This window comes from Mus musculus, chromosome 10 (assembly GCF_000001635.26).
Source record: "Mus musculus strain C57BL/6J chromosome 10, GRCm38.p6 C57BL/6J".
NCBI lineage: Eukaryota > Metazoa > Chordata > Mammalia > Rodentia > Muridae > Mus > Mus musculus.
The window spans coordinates 68,261,667-68,282,484 of NC_000076.6; the positions used below are offsets into that span (position 1 = coordinate 68,261,667).

Sequence of the window (20,818 nt, forward strand, 5' to 3'; positions counted from 1 at the left end):
ATTAAGGCAACACAGGCATCTTCATATTCTGGCACGGTGGGCATATTTTTCACTCTGCCAATCGGAGAGGTTCTTTAAGGGATTCTGGGGTTAGGAGTACTTTAAATACCTGTTTGGCTATTAAATTACTGATTTAGTAACATCCGAAAATGTGAAGGAACAGAATGTATACTGTAACAAAACAGGAAACAGAGCCCACTGATAAACTTTAAAAAATATCACCATTTATGTAACTCATAAAATTTGTATTAGAAAAACATATTCAGCTCCTCTTACCAGAACCTTCTTTTTGCTTGCCCCTAGAGTCCAGGATAGATATTTTACAACCCAATACATTATTGTTGATGGCATATCAACTTTTAGGAGCACAAACACAACCCAACTCCTATGGTGAATATTCGCTCGAGACAGAAAGGAAACAGAGAGTCTCACTTAAGGCACAGGAAAGCTGACGATGACCTTTTGGTATTTCTGACCCATATTATTTTGGAATAATTTGACAAGGAGTACCACAACAGCGTTTCCAACTGAATTCTAGTAACCTGATACACACTGTGGGATTAGCCCAAAGCAAAAGGACCTAATGTCCCAGCTGGCAGGCAGTCTCTATTTAGAACAGTGGTTCTCAACCTTCCTAAGGCAGACACCCTTTAGTACAGTTCCCCATGTCATGGTGACCTTCAACCGCACAATGTCTCTCATTGCTACTTCTTAACTGTAATTCTGCTTCTGTTATGAATTGTAATGTAAATATCTGTGTTTCCCTGATGGTCTTGGGCGATCCCTGAGAAAGGGTCATGTGACCTCCAAAGGGGTCAAGACTCCCAGGCTGAGATCTGCTGTTTTGGAGACTCCTTCCCCTAAGGTGCACCCAGGACATTCTGGCTGGCATACATCCTTACCCTTAGTTTTCATCTTTGGAATGGTTGGACAGGGGTACAGCCTTTTTTACCCATTACTACCAAAAAAAGAGATGGAGGAAGAGGAGAAGGAAGAGAAGAATAAGAAAGAAGAGGAAGAAAGAAGAGAGGAAGAAAGAAGAGAGGAAGAAGAGGAAGAAGAGATGGAGGAAGAGAAAGGAGAAAGAGGCAGGGGAGAAAGAGAAGCAGAAAAACAGAGAAATTTTGTTGTTGTTTTGGGGTTTTTTTGTTTGTTTTTGTTTTTGTTTTTCGAGACAGGGTTTCTCTGTGTAGCCCTGGCTATCCTGGAACCCACTCTGTAGACCAGGCTGGCCTCAAACTCAGAAATCCGCCTGCCTCTGCCTCCCAAGTGCTGGGATTAAAGGCGTGCGCCACCACGCCCGGCTGAAAACAGAAATTTAAACAATAAGTGAGAAGGAAAGGAAAAAAAGGAGGAAGAGGCAGGCAAGGAACCGAACAAAATTTCAAACAAAGATCAGCAATTTGCAGAGACTTGTTTTGAGTAGAGGGAAAGTGGAAATATTTAAAAATAAACGCCTGTTACACACTCAGGAGACACTAGGTTTGCATCATGTGATGGAGTAGCAGCCGGTACATGGAAAGCTGCAGGTATGACCTTTGACACACTGAGAAGGAAGCTCTGGGACACCAGTGGTGTCCTGCGACTCCATCATCTTCTGGAATCATTGGATTTTGTTACAGCTGATCCAGAGATGTCCTCTAACAGCTCCTTTAATGCCTCAAGTGGCCAGAAGAGAATGGATCTAAGCGTGTCTGTTTCAGGGTCCAGAAATCTCAAACACAGATCAAAACCTTTGAACCTCACTTGTCATGTCTCTTGGGACAGGTGAAACCCCAGGATTAGCCTATTTCAAGTCATGAGTTTCTTGGTTATTGTTTTTCAAACAATAGCCCGGTGACTCAAACCAATAAATTACTTATTAAGGGGCCACTAACAGGTTGTCTAACACTGTGGCAGACTTCAAAAAGCTAGGATTAGGACCAGGAAGAGCAGAGCGTACGATGCCAAATATCAACCACAAGCTCAGGATAAGCCAGGTCCTAATTTGGTTCTGACCCCCTTGTGGATTTTATTTGATATAAAAATAAAGTTCCGTTCACCCAATTCAGTGAAGAAACTCAGATGCCAAAGACATGGGGCCAGCTGGCCAGGACAGCCCAGTGAGTGACCGACAGAGTAAATATTCACTGCCTTACCGGGAGCCCACACTGCCGGTTTGTATTTTAACCTCAAAGAAGAAAACACATTTGTGGAATTATTAATCAGCACTGGCTTCAGATTTAAGCCCCAGTGACATGTTGGGAAACTCAGTCTACCCGGTTTTAAGTCTACCCATTAGACTGAAGTCCTTAGACCAAATGTAACACACGCCCAGCAATGTCATGCTGTTTCTCGCCTGTGGCTTTCCTTCTGCCTCAACTTCTCCTTTTCACAGTGCCTATCACAAATCTCTACCCACCAAAGACAACCTAGTGTTTTCAGAGGTTCTTCAATCACCAGCCTCCTTGTTCCCTGATGCCTTCAGGATATCCAACCACCGACAGCTCATTTACCCAGCTTCCTCTTCACACCGCAATCAACGCACCCTTCCTGTGACCTTGGAGTAGGTGCGAGGGGGAAAGTCAGACTCCCTTTGTACAGTCCGTAGTATCCCTGTCTTTGCTCTGGATGCTGAAAGGCGGCTACAAAGAATGGTTTTGGATCTAGGTGAATGCTCAACTCACACCCATCCTCCCACCCCCAATTTCCTGCTTCCCCCTTTAAACCAGCAGGTTCCTTCTGGTTTAATTACAGAAAATGAACCAAATATGACAACATAATTTAAAGGTCTAGACACTGCAGGGTGGCAGTCCATGGGTCACAGCTAGGCTTAAGGTCATGTTTTGCTTGGCTCACAGAGCATGTCAAAAAGTAGATTGAATGGCCAATGAACATCACGCAGAGTTCTAGCCTTTCATACAAAATTGAAGATTTCATAAAATTGAGACGACTCCTTCCTGGCTATGATAGGTAGGGCCTGAGGAGCAATGGTTTAGAGCCAAACAGCAAGTTAGCCTTAGAGTTCCAGCTCTCCACTGAATATCATATTGTTCCTTAGATGTGTCTAGCTTCCATGGTTGGTTTCTGCACTGGCCTGTGTGTGCTCCACACGGGTCCCTTTCCTCTGGACAGCCAGGGAAGGCTTCTTGGAGGAAGTGGCTTTTGGGTGAAAAAATGGAAAGATGGAAGCTGTTTGTGGGCCATTTCTGTCCTTAGCACATTCCTCTCTAATACCGCCATTTCTCTGCTCATAACCAGAGCAGATCAAGGAGTCTAGACCATCATCAGTACCCTGGAGTCAGGAAAATTCAAGTTCCCATTCAGTCCTTGTCATTTTCCTGATGGATGACCTTAGAAACCTGAAGACAGGTGCTCAAATTATCCTTTTGCCAAATGGGAGAGGACAGGAAAGCATTCTTCAGAGACTTACTGTTGCGGGACGTATACAAAAACTAGCATCTAAAGCTGTCAGTGCAGTTTTAAGATGAACGCAGACAACAGTATTTTAGACCAGGATTTGGCAAGCATTTTTCCATAAAGGTTCAGGCACCAAATATTTTAATCTCAGTGAATCTCTGTCATAAGTTCTCGGCCGCTGTAGTGTGAACACTGTAAAGTGACTTTTTTAAACATCATGGGATGTTAGAGTACGAATAAAACTTTATTTATTAAGAAGAAGAAGAAGAAGAAGAAGAAGAAGAAGAAGAAGAAGAAGAAGAAGAAGAAGAAGAAGAAGAAGAAGAAGAAGAAGAAGAAGAAGAAGAAGAAGAAGAAGGCGGCAAGGGGACACATTTTGATATGTGGGCTTCAGGTTAACCGCCGGAGCCAGGCAATGTAGTCATCAAAATGATGTTTGATAAGAGTCTGGATTAGGCATATATGTCCCCACGTGGCATCTGCTGTATTGACAACTGGGTCACTAGACTCATGAGGCCATGTCCTTTCCCATCATCCTCCAGGAATGTTGTTTTTGCCTCGCCTTGTGAAGAAACATCTTAGGCTTCCCATTGAAATCTCATTAGACTTCAGTTCAGAAGTGACTTCTCCCACAGTGTCTTGGCAGGCCTTTCCAAGATGGACAGTCACCCATGTCACAGGAGTCTCTATTTTTCTTCCATTACTCTGACCATGGCACAGGACTTGGGGTAGTTTGATGAACTGTGTATGTCCTCTCTAGATGCCAGTATGCTCCCATGTGGGGTGTGTGGTAGCTAGACAACATTCAGAAGACAACCTGGAGGTCCTGAGGCTGAGACTCCTCTCCTGTGACACTAGACTCCAGGTGGGGGTCTAAGGAACTTTGAAATTCCCTTATAGAGCATGGGACATTACCATAGACTTGAATTGGTACTAATCGGTCAACAACATAACTACAGATTTCTAGAGGTTCAAATAAATACCAAGTCAGTGCTTAGTAAAGACCCCAATATTTGGAGTTTGTTAGTATATCCTAATATTATAGGGATTCACATCAAAATAATAAAACTGCTTAGCCTTCATCTTTGGAAGAATTAGGTTTCCCTAGGGTTCCGCCTTTGGTCTAAGTCTCACCTCTATGTGAACTTGGGCATTATACTTCACCTGTCTTAGCCCCCACTACACCAATTTTATTAGTAGTGAAATAGTATCAAAATACCCCAAACCTTAAAGAATCCCGGATAATTAAATGAGCCGCACTGTGTATGATTGACAGATAAATACCAAGTTGCAGCCACACAATGGTTAAACTGTGGGAAATGTTGCAACTTTGATTTCAGTGGTAACAATGTAGAGGAAACTTGACTCCCTGTCTCAGAGTTCCTGCTACCTGAGATTCTATCAAAATGTCCAGGGTAATTAGACAAGAGCCTTTGTCTTAAGGAACCCTGGCAAGCAGCAATGCCAAGAGACCAGGGACTAGTCATGTCTAAACCCAAAAATGTCTCTTGATGGTAGGAGAGCCAGAGAACCTGCCTGACCAATGGACAGCCATCTATCTTTTTAAGCAGGGCAAGTCAGAGAGAACCTTATCTTTCACTTTCTATGCACTGCTTCCATTGGTCTGACCTTTGTAGACACAACAGAAAGGTCCAACCTGGAGTTGACCAAAGTTAGGAAGCCATCTTATCAAAACAGCAAGATTGAAGCCAGATCAAAAGCATTTTGGAAAGTACAAGGACACTCATTTTTCTCCTACAGAATACGGCTAAATTGTTTTTCTCCCAAATGGTTCCCTGAGCTGAGTCGCGGCCAGTGAACAAGTCAAAGTTGGACCAAAGAGAACTCAGGATTCTATCAAAACCTCTTGTATCTGACATTCCTTAGGAAGATTACAGTGAACCCAACTGACAAGTAACAGGACAGGGACTTGGCCAATCACCTCTGCAGCGCAAAAGCCTTCCCCATAGAGTCCCGGAAGCCATACATATGTACCCACACTTACATAGGCATGTATCAGTACATATGTTATAAATATATGTTACGTACATATATTTCACGGTTAATGTCTCTAGATTCATTAAGTTGTGGTTAGCACATAACATTCTGTATTTAAGGTTTAGATGGTAACAATTTGATGCATGCGTACATACCATACAAAACATTGATTGCCATCTGCCACCTCCCAGAATCTCTACTTGGGGCCTGTGAGAACTCTGAAAGACTTCTACTCTCTTATCATTGACACACACTCTGTTGTCCCTGCCCTCTATAAACACAGTTTTAGGACACATTTCTCAGGCCAGCAAGATGAGTTGGCGAGTCCAGACACTTGCTACCAAGCCTGCCAGCCTGAGTTGAATCCTCAGGACCCACGTGGTGGAAGGGGAAAATTGACTCCTGAAAGTTGACCTCTGACCTGCACCAGGTGCCCCTTGTGACAGCCACCTGTCATCACTCACAAAATAAAGAAATAAATGTAAAATAAAATTATAAATATTATACACACACTCATATCTATATGTATATATAAAAATATATGTATATATAAATATAATGTGTATATATTTTTGTATATATACATACACACATACATTTCTCCCTTAAGAATACACAGAATTATGAGACTGAAATATTTGCACTCAGCTCTTTGTCTCCAGTTAGTCTGTGTCCTTTTGTCCTGGTTAAATGTGCTTTAATTAGCAAATATCTGTAAATAATTTACTTGCTTTTCAAACACAATAGAACAATGGGGTCAGTTTTCACATACATTTACCAAGCCTGTATCTGGATCTTAAGCCAGGCTCAGCCATTGTTCAATAACTGTATTAAGCTGCCTCCTTCTTGCTGTCTTTCTTGGAGGAAGTTAGGGGTGGTGGGGATAGAAACCCAAGTTCCAGGAACAGCAGCACGGTATTCTACTGGACCCCAGAAGCCTAGCACACAAGGTTGTCCAGTTCAGGCTTGTTCAAGCCCTAAAACACCCAAATGAAAAATCAGGAAGTACACCAAGAGCAGGCCGTGGTAGCCTAGGGTACCCATCAAACCCTTTCATCCCCAGAAACGCTTACAGTGTGAGCCCTGCTCCCCCAAGACATGATGACACCCAGGGAAATCACAGCACCTCATCTAGGCTCTGCAGGGGTTAAAACAGCGCCCTGCATGCAGTGCAAAGCAAGATGCTAAATCAAATGAGAGAGACTGCTCCGAGACCAGAGGCATATTATTTTGAATAAGATTGAAAAGGCCAGAAAAAGCAATTCAAAAACATTTCAATTATGTATTTCCCAGAACTACATCTTGGAGCAACTAATGCAAATGCTACCAACCACAATAAAACTTCTTCCTACATAAAAGCATATAAAACAGGTTGAGCAGCATATACTTTATAGATCATATGCATATTTCGGACTATTAATAAAAAATGCAAAAATCTATGTGTGCTTCACTCTCCGAAGCAATACAGTAATTATGATTAAGGGACACACAGCACAGAAAGAGCCAATTTATCTTCTCCGGTGCTCAGGAATATGCTATTGTGTAACTAAGCAACTAAAGACAAAATATGGTGTAATTAATTCACTCCTATGCTTATTTAAAAGACACAATTAGAACATTTTTATTTTCCAGCTTGCACAGTAGCTCAACATGCTTGAGGCTGTGGAAAGCAAAGCCTAATTCGCAAAGGCAAGAGTTTAATGTTTAAGCCAAGCCAAGGCTTTGGAATTGAACAGTAGAGGATTGGTGGCTTTTCAGGCCTGAGTCATGAGGAAGGAAGATGGGGGAGGGTCAACAGCCGGGCTAGCAACACGTGGCCTCTGCTGTCTGCTTTCTGTGAACATGATTATCCTGTGCATGAGAATCTAGGCTACTGTACCTATACAGTCGCAAAGAGTCTATAGAAAATTCACACCGTCAAACTACCATGCTAGTCTAGAGTGTCAAGTCTCCATCCTTCTGGCTGTGGATGGATACAGGTCGGATGTGAGCTGGATCCCATTGGTCTGACGTCAGCGCCCTCTTTTCAATAATGGCTATCTGCCTGGTTTTCAGTGGGTTTATATGGCGTATATACACGTGTGCATGTGGGCGTTTGCACTTCTCCATATGAGTGTTTGTGTGTGTGTGTGTGTACGCGTGAGTGTGTAGGCCAGATGTTGAATTCAGATGCCCTTCCCAATCATCCTCTACTGTTTGAGATGGGGTCTTCTACTGAGCCCAGAGCTCATCAATTTGTTGGAGTAACTACTCAATAAAGCCCAGGGACACACGGGTCTTCCTGTCCTGGCACTGGGATGACAGGCATGCCTTTTACCCGGATAAATGCTGGGTATCTTAACTCTCAGGTTCTCTGTTACACACTGAGCCACCCCCCAAACTCACAGATTTTGAAACATTAGTGTGATGCTCACTGTCCCGGACTTGCATGGACATGCTCTAAGGGCCAAGGCCTAGGTTCTGATCTATGGAAACACAGTGAGGATTACACTACACCCTCAAAAAGTCCACAGTACTAGGGGACAGATTCTTCCAGAAACAAAGGATCCATGACCACATCTCTTAGAGGCGAAAGAGTCTCCGAGGCAGCAATCGATAAATTTGTTTTAAATACCCTTAAAAGCAGAACCACCAAGGAATCATTAGTTACAATATTATTCTGAGTAGAGGATGGCAAATATCCAACTGCCCTGCTATAAAAAATGACAAGCGAATGCATTTGATTCAAGCAATTATATGCTGGATATCGGGTAAAACGAGACTTTGATAAATGAGCCCGAGTTGTGTGTTACCAGATGCCACTATGAGCAACGGCATGCTTTATTAATAATTAATAACCAAGTATTTACATGCGTGGACTCTTGTACTTCATAAAAAATAACATTTCCTGAGTATGGGCCTGACCGTTTAAATGTCAAGAGAGGTTTTAATTGCCTTCAGTACGGAGTCACTATTAAACCTTGGTTAAGGTCATTCGTCTGAGAAGAGTGCTATCTTTTGTGAACTGCCAACATGACTGAGTTGCGGCTTGACTCTTCTTCTCTCCAGAAGTCTAGGTTTCAGTTTGTCACTACAAAGTCCCTAATTTCAACAAGCTGAGTGTTGCAGATCAAAAAGGTACCCGGATAGACCATCATGGCGGCTCCAGGCTGAACCCTCGGTCTAAATCATTGGCTTTTTTCTTTGGACAAACATCCGTTCACGTATTTTGGCATCCATTGGGGTGATATGGGTTTTAGTAGCAAAGAAGAAAGTGTGAGATGGGGTTCTGAGGTAACCTAACAAATTAGTGACCAACCAACTGGCCACGGTGAATGAAGACAGGCTGCTGGCCAAAAAAAAAAAAAAAAAAGGTATTTAAAAAAAAAGATTTACTTTGTTATTTGGTGTGTGTGTGTGTGTGTGTGTGTGTGTGTGTGTGTGTGTGAGTGCATGGACATCACATGTGTGCAGGAGCCCACCGAGGTTAGAAGAGGGTATCAGATCCCTGACAGCGGGAGTCACATACAGTTGGTGAGCCATCTGACTTGGGTACTGGGAATCAAACCCAGGTTAGCTGCAAGAAGAGTAAGCACTCTGAACGGCTAAACCATTTCTCCAGCCTTCCAAAAGGTATGTCAAAAATATTTTTTCTGAAGTTTAAATTAGGTGTCTGTGTGTGTTTATATATGCAAATACGAGTGAGTGAGTGTGTGGTGCTCTTGGGGGCCAGAAGAGGGTTACAGAGCTCCTAGTTTGGAGTTACAGGTGGCTCAGTTTTTGTAAGATAAACATACGATCTGAAATGACTGAGATATCTTTTCAGCACCCCCATAATGTTTTGATATGATGCTCAGTTGTTCTGAACTCAGTGAACTTCAAAGAAGAGGAGACTCCTGATAAACTAGATTACGGTGCAAAAGGAGAGAACCCTGAGATGGGCCAAGCTAAAGTAAGATGCAAAGCACCACTAACTCATAGGCTCCTGAGATGGGGATTCATGCCGTCAGCACACAGTGGGTGTTCTATATAAATGGGTATGCAGCTCTAGCACACAGTAGGTACTCTGGAAATGTGTGTCGGGCAAATAAGACTCTGAAGATGAAGACCTTGTTTTCTACTTTTCTAGAAAGGTCATGAAACATCCAGAGAGATCTTAGCTCTTTCACAGCTGGAAAATCTGATGATATTTTGTTGACCAGTATCTGTCAGTCAGGGTGGGATAGTCTGTGAGGTCCCCGAAAGGGGCGTTTCCCTTTCACCTCCACTGTGTTTAAGGGCTCAGTACACACTAGGATACATAGATGACAGGTTTTCAAGTTTACTCATGTGATACATCTCCGATTGTGACTGTGTGTACATCTTTGAGCATATTGACCTTGTCTTTTTATTAAGATTGGTCAGCTTCGCAGGGTGTGGTGGCACACGCCTTTAGTCCCAGCACTTGGGAGGCAGAGGCAGGCGGATTTCTGAGTTCGAGGCCAGCCTGGTCTACAGAGCGAGTTTCAGGACAGCCAGGACTACACAGAGAAACCCTGTCTCAAAAAACCAAAAAAAAAAAAAAAAAAAGATTGGTCAGCTTCTGGAGAAAAAGGGCCAGCCTGCCAAGTGCTTTCCAGTCATCTCTTTACTGCCTACAAGGTTAACCCTCAACAAGTAGGTTGTCTTTGATGAACACAATCCAGACAATACCTATATTGCCTGGAGCTTGGATCTCAGCCATTCAAAATATACTTCAATGTAAATTTTATTTATTCACAAAAATGAATGTCCTAGACTCAACATTAATACATGTGCATGCCTGTAAGTGATAAGGACATTATACTGATATTAATTATGTCTATAATATGACATCTTGTTTGGAGCCAAGTAGGAAAGAGGACTAGGATCTGGGGAAATAGCTCATAGGAAGAGCATCAGCTAAACAAGTGTAACTTCTTGAGCTCGATTCCCAACACTGAGGAACTGAAGAATAGAAATGTTCCATCTTCCACATCAACCTTATGGGCCAGAGGTCAGCAGACTTTTTCCATAAATAATCAGGCCAGACAACAAATATATCTACTGTGTCAATCATATGGTAACCATCAAAAGTACTAGCTGTGTTGTTCTAATCAAAGAGTTTCAAATACTATATAAATAAATGACTTTGGCTACGTCCCAATAAAACTTTATTTATAAACTATCAGTGGGCCATATTCAGCCTTCAAGTTTTAGCTAGCCGACCCTTAGCACAGACCAGTTGAGTGGTCTCTGCGCAACACTTTAGTTCTTGTTCTGTACATGGTTAGAGATGTCCCTTCATTTAGTTTAAAAAAAAAAATGAATGACTAGGAATAGACAGTAGCCAGAGTAACTACAGCCATTGGTGGTTAAGTTCCCATGGGTCCTGATTCTAGATGAAAATAGTCACTACCAGCAGAGACTGAGTTTTTCTAAGTCCTGTGCTGGTTGGTCCCCTCTTTGTTTTGGTTTTTGGTTTTTGGTTTTTGGTTTTTGGTTTTTGGTTTTGTTTTTTGGTTTTTTGGTTTTTTTGTTTTGTTTTGTTTTGTTTTGTTGTTTGTTTTTTTGAGAGGGTTTCTCTGTGTAGTCCTGGCTGTCCTGGAACTCACTCGGTAGACCAGGCTGGCCTCGAACTCAGAAATCTGCCTGCCTCTGCCTCCCAAGTGCTGGGATTAAAGGCGTGTGCCACCACGCCCGGCTTTTTTTTTTTTTTTTAAATCATCATCTCTGATTTCCTCAGTAGATTCAAGATCAGCAATTCCATTATACAAATGAAAAAATTGAGTCTTGGGCAAGGCAGAGCACCATTTAAGGACAGCAAGGTAAGTCAAGGAGACTCAGAGATCTCTACAATCACCTTAAGGGCTTTGCAAAAACAAAGACAGCCCAAGGCAGACCATCTAGATTCCAGAACACATCTGCCTGCCCCAGGTATGATCAAATCAGGTAATCCTTTGAAAAATGTTGCCAGTCCAGTCAGTAACATTTTTCAGTAGCAAAATAAAAATTCTTAAGAAATATTCTGTTGTGATGACACAGCTGAGCTCAACACACGTAGAAAAAACAGCCCCAGTGGAAGGAACCAGAACCACCAGGGAGGGATTTGTAGCAAAGTAACCCAGGAGTTGCCAGGAGGACTCAAATTCCAATGAGAAAAGCACATACCAATATTCATGGTAACGATTACAGACAATCACTATTTATCTATCCACTGAGTACCTTTCCACCATATAATAGCTCATTTAGTCCATAAAACAATCCCAGGAAGTCGATACCACATGCCCATATATGGATAAAAATAGCGAGACACAGAATGCTTGAGAAATTCTCCACGGTTATATCATTTGAGCGAGACTGTTGAAAGTCTTCAAAGTCTTGGCTCCAATTCCAACTGTGCTATGCGGCTCTCAGTAGAGCATCTCTGAAGCAGTTTCTAAATGGACCACGACTTTCAGTGTATCCTGGATGATGACAACTATAGACTGTTAGAAATCCTGAAAGCAAGCTGGAGTCTAAAACACCCAGGCGTGCTTGGTCTTGACTCAATGACATCATTAGCTTAACCTTCCCCATTCCTAGTTCCAGGCCATCAACAAACCTTCATGTAAAAACCCAAGCCTGCACATGCATGCATTTGGAAAGCCAACCGCCAATAGATTAAGTACTCAGCAGTTTGAGAATAAGCATGATTAGAGGTTACCCAGTAACAGGACCAGTTACCCACCTACATTGCCATGTCCTTCCCTGAAGAGCTACTGCTCACATGTGCCAATCAAGGGTGGTTACCATGGACACTACCTCCTTGCCCGTGTCTTGCTCTTTCCTCCCATGCTGACTTAAGACAGGATCATCATTAGATCCAACGAAATCCACATAAATGTTACTATGATTTGCCATTGTTTATAAAATTTAAAAAAAGTTCATAATATTCTTACCCTGAGTCCTTCTCATTTTAAGAATTTTAAAATATCTAAAGCGCTTTCCCCTATTATAATGTGTCTTGATTTTCCCCCAAATTTTTCAGTTCTTAGTATTATTCCCATTTTCTGGGAGAAGAAACTGAGGCTCAGATTCTTATAGTTATCTAAGGTCAAACTGAGGCTAAGTTGTAGAATAAAAATGTGCCTCTTCTCTCTCTCTTTCTCACTTTCTCTCTTTCTCCCCCCCCCCCATGTGTGTGAGTGTGAGTGTGAGAGGGAGAGAGAAAGAGAGAGAGAGAGAGAGAGAGAGAGAGAGAGAGAGAGAGAGAGAGAGAGAGAGAGAGAGGTGCATTTGGATGTATGGCATACTAGTGCACCACAGCATGCTTGTGGAAACCAAGAGACAACCTCAAGGGTTAGTTCTTAACATCTACCTTGTCTAAGGTGCTGTTCACTGCTGCGTACTATCTCAAGCTAGGGTTCCTGCTTCCAGTTTATGAGGCTCTGAGGATTTGAACTCTGTTCCTTATGCTTGCCCAGTAGATGCTTCATCCACTGAGCCACCTCAGCCTCCAGTGTACCTCTTTTGCAAGTGCCTTTCCTCACTTCAGGTTACCAGCACTGGCAATGTCTGATGTCACCATCACCCTGGAAACCAATCGATAGCTAATTATTAATAACTATGAAAATATTTTTGCTCTATAGCTTCAGTTAGGATTATTTGAACTACATAGAATAAAATCTTCTAACCCTGAATATCTCCTTTGGGAGTTGATTGAGTAGCCTCGTTTGAAAATGATCAAGGGACTGCCTTTAATGGTGCATGCTTCTAGAATCTACTATGATGTGTTTTCATATTTCAGTAATAGATTTTTACTGAAGGAGGCAAGCTGAAAGTTTAGGAAGGACTGGGTGACACTGGCCACACTTGACAGGCAACATGACTTTGGCATGTTCTTGTCCCCATCTATAAAATGGGTAGGCACAATCCTGTACCACCCAGTCTCCTGCATTGACTGCAAAGATCCATGTGGAATTAAAAAAAAAAAATCTGCTGCAAATCACAGCGAACCACACAGGGACGCTATTTCTAAACTCGCACAATGATCATGTTCCTGCTTTTAGAACTGACGTCTTCCCATTTCAAGAAATCAGAAAAAGGCAGAACGTCTCTTTTCAATAGAGAGTACCCAGAATCCTGGTCGTCCTTCCCAGATAGGTGCCGATGTCAGCTCAATCAGGAAATTATTAACCTCCATTTGGTTACTTAAAATAAACTCTGCTGGCTGATGAAATGTTCTTGAACACCAAGAAAACATTCCCCTGCATTTAGCAACGGCAAAGGCATCCCTCAAAACTATTTAAAATCAATAATAAAAACCATTTCAATGTATATAAACAAGTTAATCGAGTAGGCGAAAACAAAGCAAATTTCTTAATGAGAGGCCCTGTTGCCCCCTCAAGGCGCCTGCAGTAAATGCTGGTCTGTGACTCTCCTCCCCAGGAGCCTGGCTGCTGCTGTTCTGCTAACGTCTGACTTAGGCCAGGGGGGAAATGACATCACCCGGGTGGAAAACCGATCCTGCACCGGGAAACTTTCTACCTGCTTTCCATTTGTCATAATTATTTTGCACAATGCAGCTTCCATTTGCATAATTTTGAGGCGTGTCATTATCTCAATTGAAAATTGTTTTAATATGGCTGAATAACTCACAATGACATCAGCCGAAGTCCTAATGAAATATACAAGTATAATCATACAGCTAATTACCAGCCGTGTTAACATTAAAAAACAAATCATGCATAATATTAGACTATGTATAAGCAGCTGAGGATTATAAATAGAGCCGCCCTCTCTCCACAAACCCCCTAGAGTTTACTTTTAAATGGCAAGATTAATTTTCTGAGGTATGGCTCATACAGTAGATACGAAATGCCTAGATCATTACAACTCCCCATAAGGAACAATTAAAAAGAGATCGTGTGTTTAAAAAACGTATCTATTCATTGTCAACAGTTCTGACAGACAGATGGGATCGTCTGTGGATTTTATTCTTAAATCAGAATTTGCCGTTTAGTTACATCAACAGAAATTAAAGAGGACCTAGTGGGGTCAACTCGGGGTCTTTTAAACAAATATTCCAATTTCAATTAAAAAAAAAAAGAGTGACCACAAATATCCCATAAAACACTGAATGATTTCCTCCTGGGTTTAGTCCGAAGTCTGTTAGGCACCAGCTCTTTTCTGGATATTTAATCCTTCCCTTCTCCAGATCACAGGCCATGTTGAAGTAATAAATTTGAAAAGCAAATAATAAGAAATCAGGAAGGGGGAGGGAGAGAAGGAAGACAGCTGCGCAGCAAAGTTGGGTCGGGGGAGGGGCTTGAGCCCAGGGGGGTGGGGAGGAAGGCGCTCAACCTGTTGGTGGGCTGCAGGGGTCCCACTCTGCATCCACACACCACCTTAGTCAGGCTGCAGGCGGAGCCCGGAAAGCCGAATGCTTACACCCTAGGCTTTTCGGGGAGGGCGGGGGAGGGGTGTGTGCCGGGAGGAGGGCGGAGCTTATTTCCGAAAAGGCAGATTCCTGGGCCGAGGTTCTGACGAACTCCCTTAATTAACCAGCCGCGGACCACTGAGGGGTAATTCGATCCGGGGGAGAGGGAGTGAGCTAGCAAGGCCAAAAGTGCAATCAACTCCATCAGCTCCAGGAATTTCTGCCTGGGCTGGCAGCTCCAGGGCCCCGGAGGAGTTCAGCACCGAACCATTCATTTAACAACAGACCTACCTCGAAAGCTCGCGAGCCTGGCGCCGAGCTAGCTGCCCTCAAAAGTCTCAGTCTGATCACCCTGCTCTGTCTCGGGAGACACAAAGCCTGGCCAGGGGGCCGTGCGCCCTCCCTCCCACCGCGCCCTGGGCGCAGACTCCCCAAAATAGTTCCCGTGTGTGTGTGTGTGTGTGTGTGTGTGTGTGTGTGTGTGTGTGTGTGTGTGTGAGTGTGTGTGTGTAGGGGGGTAACGATCACTCCACCAAGCTCGGCCCTCGGACCCGGGGAGCCCATAGAGGTGCGGTCACACCCGCAGTGACAGAGCCCGAGGGAGGTGGCCTGGTGGCGGCGCCGCAGGGTCCTCCCCGCGTCCATCCCGCGCACAGACTCGCACCTCACCGCAGAGGCCCCTGCACCCAGCCCCACACCCTACTGGAAGACGTCCACTTCGCGTGGAGTCACTGGAAACCAGAACATCAAATGGCTCCGGGAGGAGGGGGAGTGGGCGCGAGATAGTTCTTAATGCCGAACGTGTTTGTGCCGGTTACACGACCGCTTTGAAATCCGCCCGGGCAGATGCGCAAGTTATTTGAATGTATTATCCCAGTACCTGTCATTTATCACTTCAGTCAACACGCCTTTGCCAACTCAATTGCTTTTGATCTCATTCTGCCTCCGTTTCGTAATTTCCGCCCTCTTAAACATATCAAATACTTAAAAGAAAAAAAAAAAACGTGAACAATATCAAAACCCACTAAAAGAAAGCTACCCAGCCCAGGAGCCAGGCATGAAGTAAAAAAATTAAAAAAATTAAAAAGCAAAAAATATGTACATTAAAATATGTATATTAAAGCATGAGATATTAATCTTCAAGAAGAGGTAGCTAAACGAACACACACACACACACACACACACACACACACACACACACACACACCCTGGAACAAAACCCTTCTTGACAAGTTATTTGATCTTGACTAAAATCAGCAGTTGGACGGTCTTTGTAAAGCTGACAGCCAAACTCTGACAATGGTAAAATACTCCAGCCCCAGTTAGTGGCGCTACCCCTTTAAAAAACGAGCGGATCCTGCTCACCGCAGAACTGAATACAGTATTTTCAAGCTTGCCTTATAATACGCATTACTGGAGGGGGGGGGTAGATAATAAAGAAGGAAGAGAGGGAGAGATAGGTTTACCACCTCGCCATGGTCGCTATTTCTGCCCTGGGGAGTGTCTTCGGGGAGGAAATAAAGTTTCGAGCTGGATAAAAGTTGCCGGCTGGTCCTTTCTTCCCACAACAGCTGGAGCTCCGCTATGCAAATCGGATCCTTTGGCGTACATCTTACAAAGAAAAAGTCGCCAAGGGACAAGATTCTTGGTTTGCCTTCAAGGTGGAATTGAAAAGCCTTATAAAAAATATAAGGTCCGTGCAAGCCACACGGTGAGCCGACCCACTGCAGGAGGGGGAGAGAGAGGGAGAGAGAGAGAGAGAAAAAAAAAAGCACCACGTAAATAATGTAGCCATCAAGCACAAATATCTATTCCCAGGCACATTAACACACAAGACTCTCAATACAGACCGGCCCACAGATAGAACGCTGGGTGAAAAAATATTACAAAACCCACTAATTTTCTGCCTCCCTTAAAAAAAAAAAAAGAAAGAAAGAAAAAGAAAAGAAAAGAAAGAAAGAAAGAAAAGAAAAGAAAAAAAAAGCCCTCCGGGTCCCCACCACCCCTCCCCAGTTCCCCATATGAGGCGATAAAATTACATTATGTAGGTATGATCAGCGCAGGGATTTTTAAAAAAAACAATAAAAATGATTTTGGGGGGATGCAGAGGGTAAAAGTTTGGTAAAAAGTTTGTGGGGGGTGTGAGGGGGTGTGAGGGGGTGGGTGAGCTGGGGGGCTGGGGGGTGCCGGGGGGCGCCGGGACCGCAGGAGCGGAGGAGAGCGAAATACCTGGAGTGAGTTGGGCTCCATCTCGACGTTCTGAATTGATTGAACTCAACATTCTCTCCAAACTTGTTGGCTTGAATGGATTGCATCAGGTCCTGGCAGGGGAAAGCATTCTCTGCTTGCAGCCGGCGTGATGTCTCAATATAAAACTAAGCTCTAGCCTCCCCCTCAGCACCAAAATGATTGAAAATATATCCTAATATTTCCTCGAAGACTCAATTTTCATCTCCTGTAAAAAAGATGTGGGTTTGCTGCCAAAGATGGGTTGATCAAATTCGAAATAGGGAGAAGGGCTAAGTCCGACCTCGGCGGGAAGAGAATGGATCAAGGCAAAAAGCAGACAGGAAGATGTAAAAAAAAATTGAAACCCATCCTAAAACCAAGTAATGAGGGTATCTTTCTCTTCTCAGTTCCTCGTGTCTGTGGGTAACGTCGGTTGAGATTTTTGGAGCAGACCAAGTCTCTCGAGCTGCGTTGTGCATCTGACAGGACCTGCTTGTATATGTCTAATATAAAGAACATTTCCTGCAGAGATTCCGGGGCGCCGCTCCTCTTTCTAATGCTCCTTAGCAGATTTGCTGTTATTAGACATGTAGATTTGTTTGATAGTTAAATTACGTTTCCTCACTGCCATGTTTGAGAGAACTAATCTGTTAAATTATCTTCTGATGCCTATTTACACGGAAGGGAAAAGTGGGTTATCGATTATATAAACATATAAATATTAATGCATTTGTTCGCTTCGCAAAAAAAAAATACTCAGCAGGGGGGAAAAAAAGGAAGAAGAAGAGCAGAAAGACAAGTGAGCAGTACACACACGTCTCGTGATTTTGCAACAATATTGAACGGACAGCAACTACATTTAGGGAGAGGAACAATAAACCATGCATGATAAATCAATACATGCGAGCCGCGAGTCTGCTCGGAATATGAATTCGGGCTCTGGGTTCTGCGTGTGCATTCTTTAATTTTGAAGTATATACACTCGTACGTGTTTACAATGCTGATGGACGCCAAGGGCTCTCTCAAATGATAATGTGTTTATATAACCCGGCGCTACAGGAATAATATACCGACTTCTACCCCACCCCCAATCCTTCCCGTGCCCCCCTCCTCCCAAAAGGGAGGGGGAGCTTTCTCGGTAATAGTTTGAAACTGAAAAAAATAATCCATTTGCAAACTAGTTAAATACCATCAGAAATTAAGCTGTTGGAAACGGAGGTGGGGGGTGGTTAACACAACGTAAGACAATAAAGGTTTTAAATGTGTATATTTATTGTTCTGGAGCCCTGGAGCATTGCGCGGTTTGCATGCACGGCTATTATGCAAACAGAGAAACTTAAGAGCCACAGAACAAGGAACAGGCAGGGACTGCAAAACCCTCGCTCGCTGCGACCCAGCTGCCGGTCCTCCGCCTGGCTCGCTTGCATTTTCGCAGCATTGATGTAAAATGGTGTACTCGCTTCCTCCACCCCTTCCCGGCTCTCCTCCCACTCTTTCCAGCACCCCTCCCCAACCCCCCAGCGATTTTATTATATTGGCACCAATCTTTCCAGAGTGGGTCTGGCAGGCTAAAAAAGTAAACATGTACTATATGGGGGATAAGGTTTGTATAGTACGACAGTTGAAACTCGATCCGCGATAAAATTACAGGATGTTGAAATTACTAGCAAGCTATTTTTAACGCTTTCGCAACGTTTCACCTCTACCCGCAGCATCGAGTTGAGACAGGATTACTTTAATGAAAATTATATTCACATGGCTGAAGTTAATACACCCAGCAGAGCACAAACGCCTCATCTTCGGTGATCTGGCGGTGGAAGGACCCTCTGTGTGTGTTTTGACGCTTTTTTTCCATAACGTCTGCCTCCGCTGCAGTAAGAATTAGGGCGCTTAACATTATCTAAAACACATTTTTTTGATTCAGAACATGGAGAAGTCATAAAAAAGGCAAGATGTATCTTGTTTCTATATACACAGAGATAAACGAAAGAAAATGGCAGATCCTCCAATTACAATAAGTAATAAAAGCCCATGCCAAAAAGCCCGTATTCTGGAAGCTGTCGAAAAGCTATTTTAATAATTTAAAGTAATATTCCAACTCTGCACCGTGGGGGAGGACAGTGTACCAATTTACAGTCTTCCATCTTTTGCATTAGCCAAATTATGACCTGCACATCACTCCTTAATTATCTTCCTTGAAATTTCATCTGATCTTACCATTTCATAAACATGGGTTAGAGAGAGAAATTACAGCCCTTTCGCCCTCTCTTTTTAACTTTATGGTGCACGCTGCAGACGTTTGATTAGAATAACCCATTTTGTTCATTTTTAACATATGAATGGATTTGACTGAAGGGCATTTTACATATTTAAAAAAAATATTCATGAGCTGCCTCGGGCTTCTGGTAGCCTCTGTCCTGTTAGTGTAAATATATACATTCAATTCAAAAGATGATATATTAAAAAAACTTGAGTTGCTGTATTTTGACAAGATTTTTCTTTGAGATCATCTATGAGTCAGTTTCCTGCCTGACCAAGGCGGCTGCATTTATGCAGGAAACCTCGACACAGTGCCTGAGGGCATCCCTGGATTGTGTATTAAACCTCTCTTAAAAAACACACAGCTTTCCACAGCATTTGAGCAACTTGGGTAGTCTTTAAGTGTCTGTAAATGACTTCACCTAATTAGAACCCTTCTTCTATGTCTCTTGAAGGTAGGCACTACACTAGGCTGCGCTGCTTTAATCTCCCTGATAAGGTCTTCCAAACCCAGCTCTGAATATTTCTGAATATTTGCATTTTTATAATCAGATCCCTGCTAAACCTTCAAACTGAATTTCTCCCCCTCTTCCTCCAGTACCTCGAACCCCACTCCCATGAACATCATAAATCTACTAAATCAATGGCCTATCCGATACTGAGAAAGGCCTTTAAAATCACAGATCACTGTGTTAGTGCCCCCCCCACCTCAAAAAAAATCTGTTCTTACCTCTTTAATGTGATGTTTGATAGACACCTGTAAATTATCTGTGTAGCAACTATCCATACAAAGAAAGTTTCAATTAAGATAAGGAGATTGTATTGAAACAGTTCTTTGAAGTAATGTAGTTAATAGCCTGTTTGATTTCTGCTTGTGAGAGAGTAATAACGTGGATTCAGGCTCCATCAATCACAGAGCAGATGTAAGACTTGAGACACCGACACCCAGGGGAATAGAGGCAAACTCCAGCAGCGCAGGGTCCCTGGGCTAATGTAAAGTAAATACTCATAAACAGATTGAATGCTGTAAGAAGACAATCCATTCAAGACAGTTATAATCATGAAAGCAACTGCTCTATTTATCTATAAAAAGGCTTGTAGTGGGGACTGACTGGGTCTGAGAAGAGGAGGAGGAGGGTAGAGCAGTGTATGTTTACACGAACCAATATTTCTTTTTTTCCCTTGTACTGAAACTCAGTAACCTCCACCCACACATGTATATTCCTGCTGCCTTATGAGCTCCCAATTGAACTGTTACCTAATATATTTAAAAGGTTTAAAAATTAGTATACACACACACACACACACACACACACACACCCTGGGCCTCAAGGGGCTTGGGGGTGGGGTGGGGGAGACACATTATTCGGTGTGTGTGAATCGTTCCATAAAGGATCAGGAGGATTAAGTTAGCTGCAAAACCCAGCAGTGACATAATTAGGCAGCTCGGGCTATAATAAACAGGATCATAAAAAAAAAAAGTACAGTTTGAAGAAAGAAGGCGTCCATTTCGAAACCTCCCATCTCTCCACTCAC

The 20,818-nt window shown here is 43.1% G+C and overlaps 1 protein-coding gene across 5 annotated transcripts in view; it reads right to left on the bottom strand.

Annotated features, from left to right (window-relative positions):
* The window catches only part of Arid5b (AT rich interactive domain 5B (MRF1-like)), a 186,833-nt gene extending 169,144 nt beyond the window's left edge, over positions 1–17,689 (bottom strand). For 2 of the 5 annotated variants that reach the window (XM_006514130.3, XM_006514129.3), the window contains exon 1: positions 15,086–16,357. In XM_006514130.3, the coding sequence (XP_006514193.1) occupies positions 15,086–15,439 (354 nt within the window). In that variant the 5' untranslated portion in view covers positions 15,440–16,357. Of the gene's footprint in view, positions 1–15,085; positions 16,519–17,023 lie in introns of those variants that run through there. The other 3 variants (XM_030245281.1, XM_030245282.1, NM_023598.2) reach the window with 3 other exon arrangements.
* Positions 17,690–20,818: the final 3,129 nt, after the last annotated feature.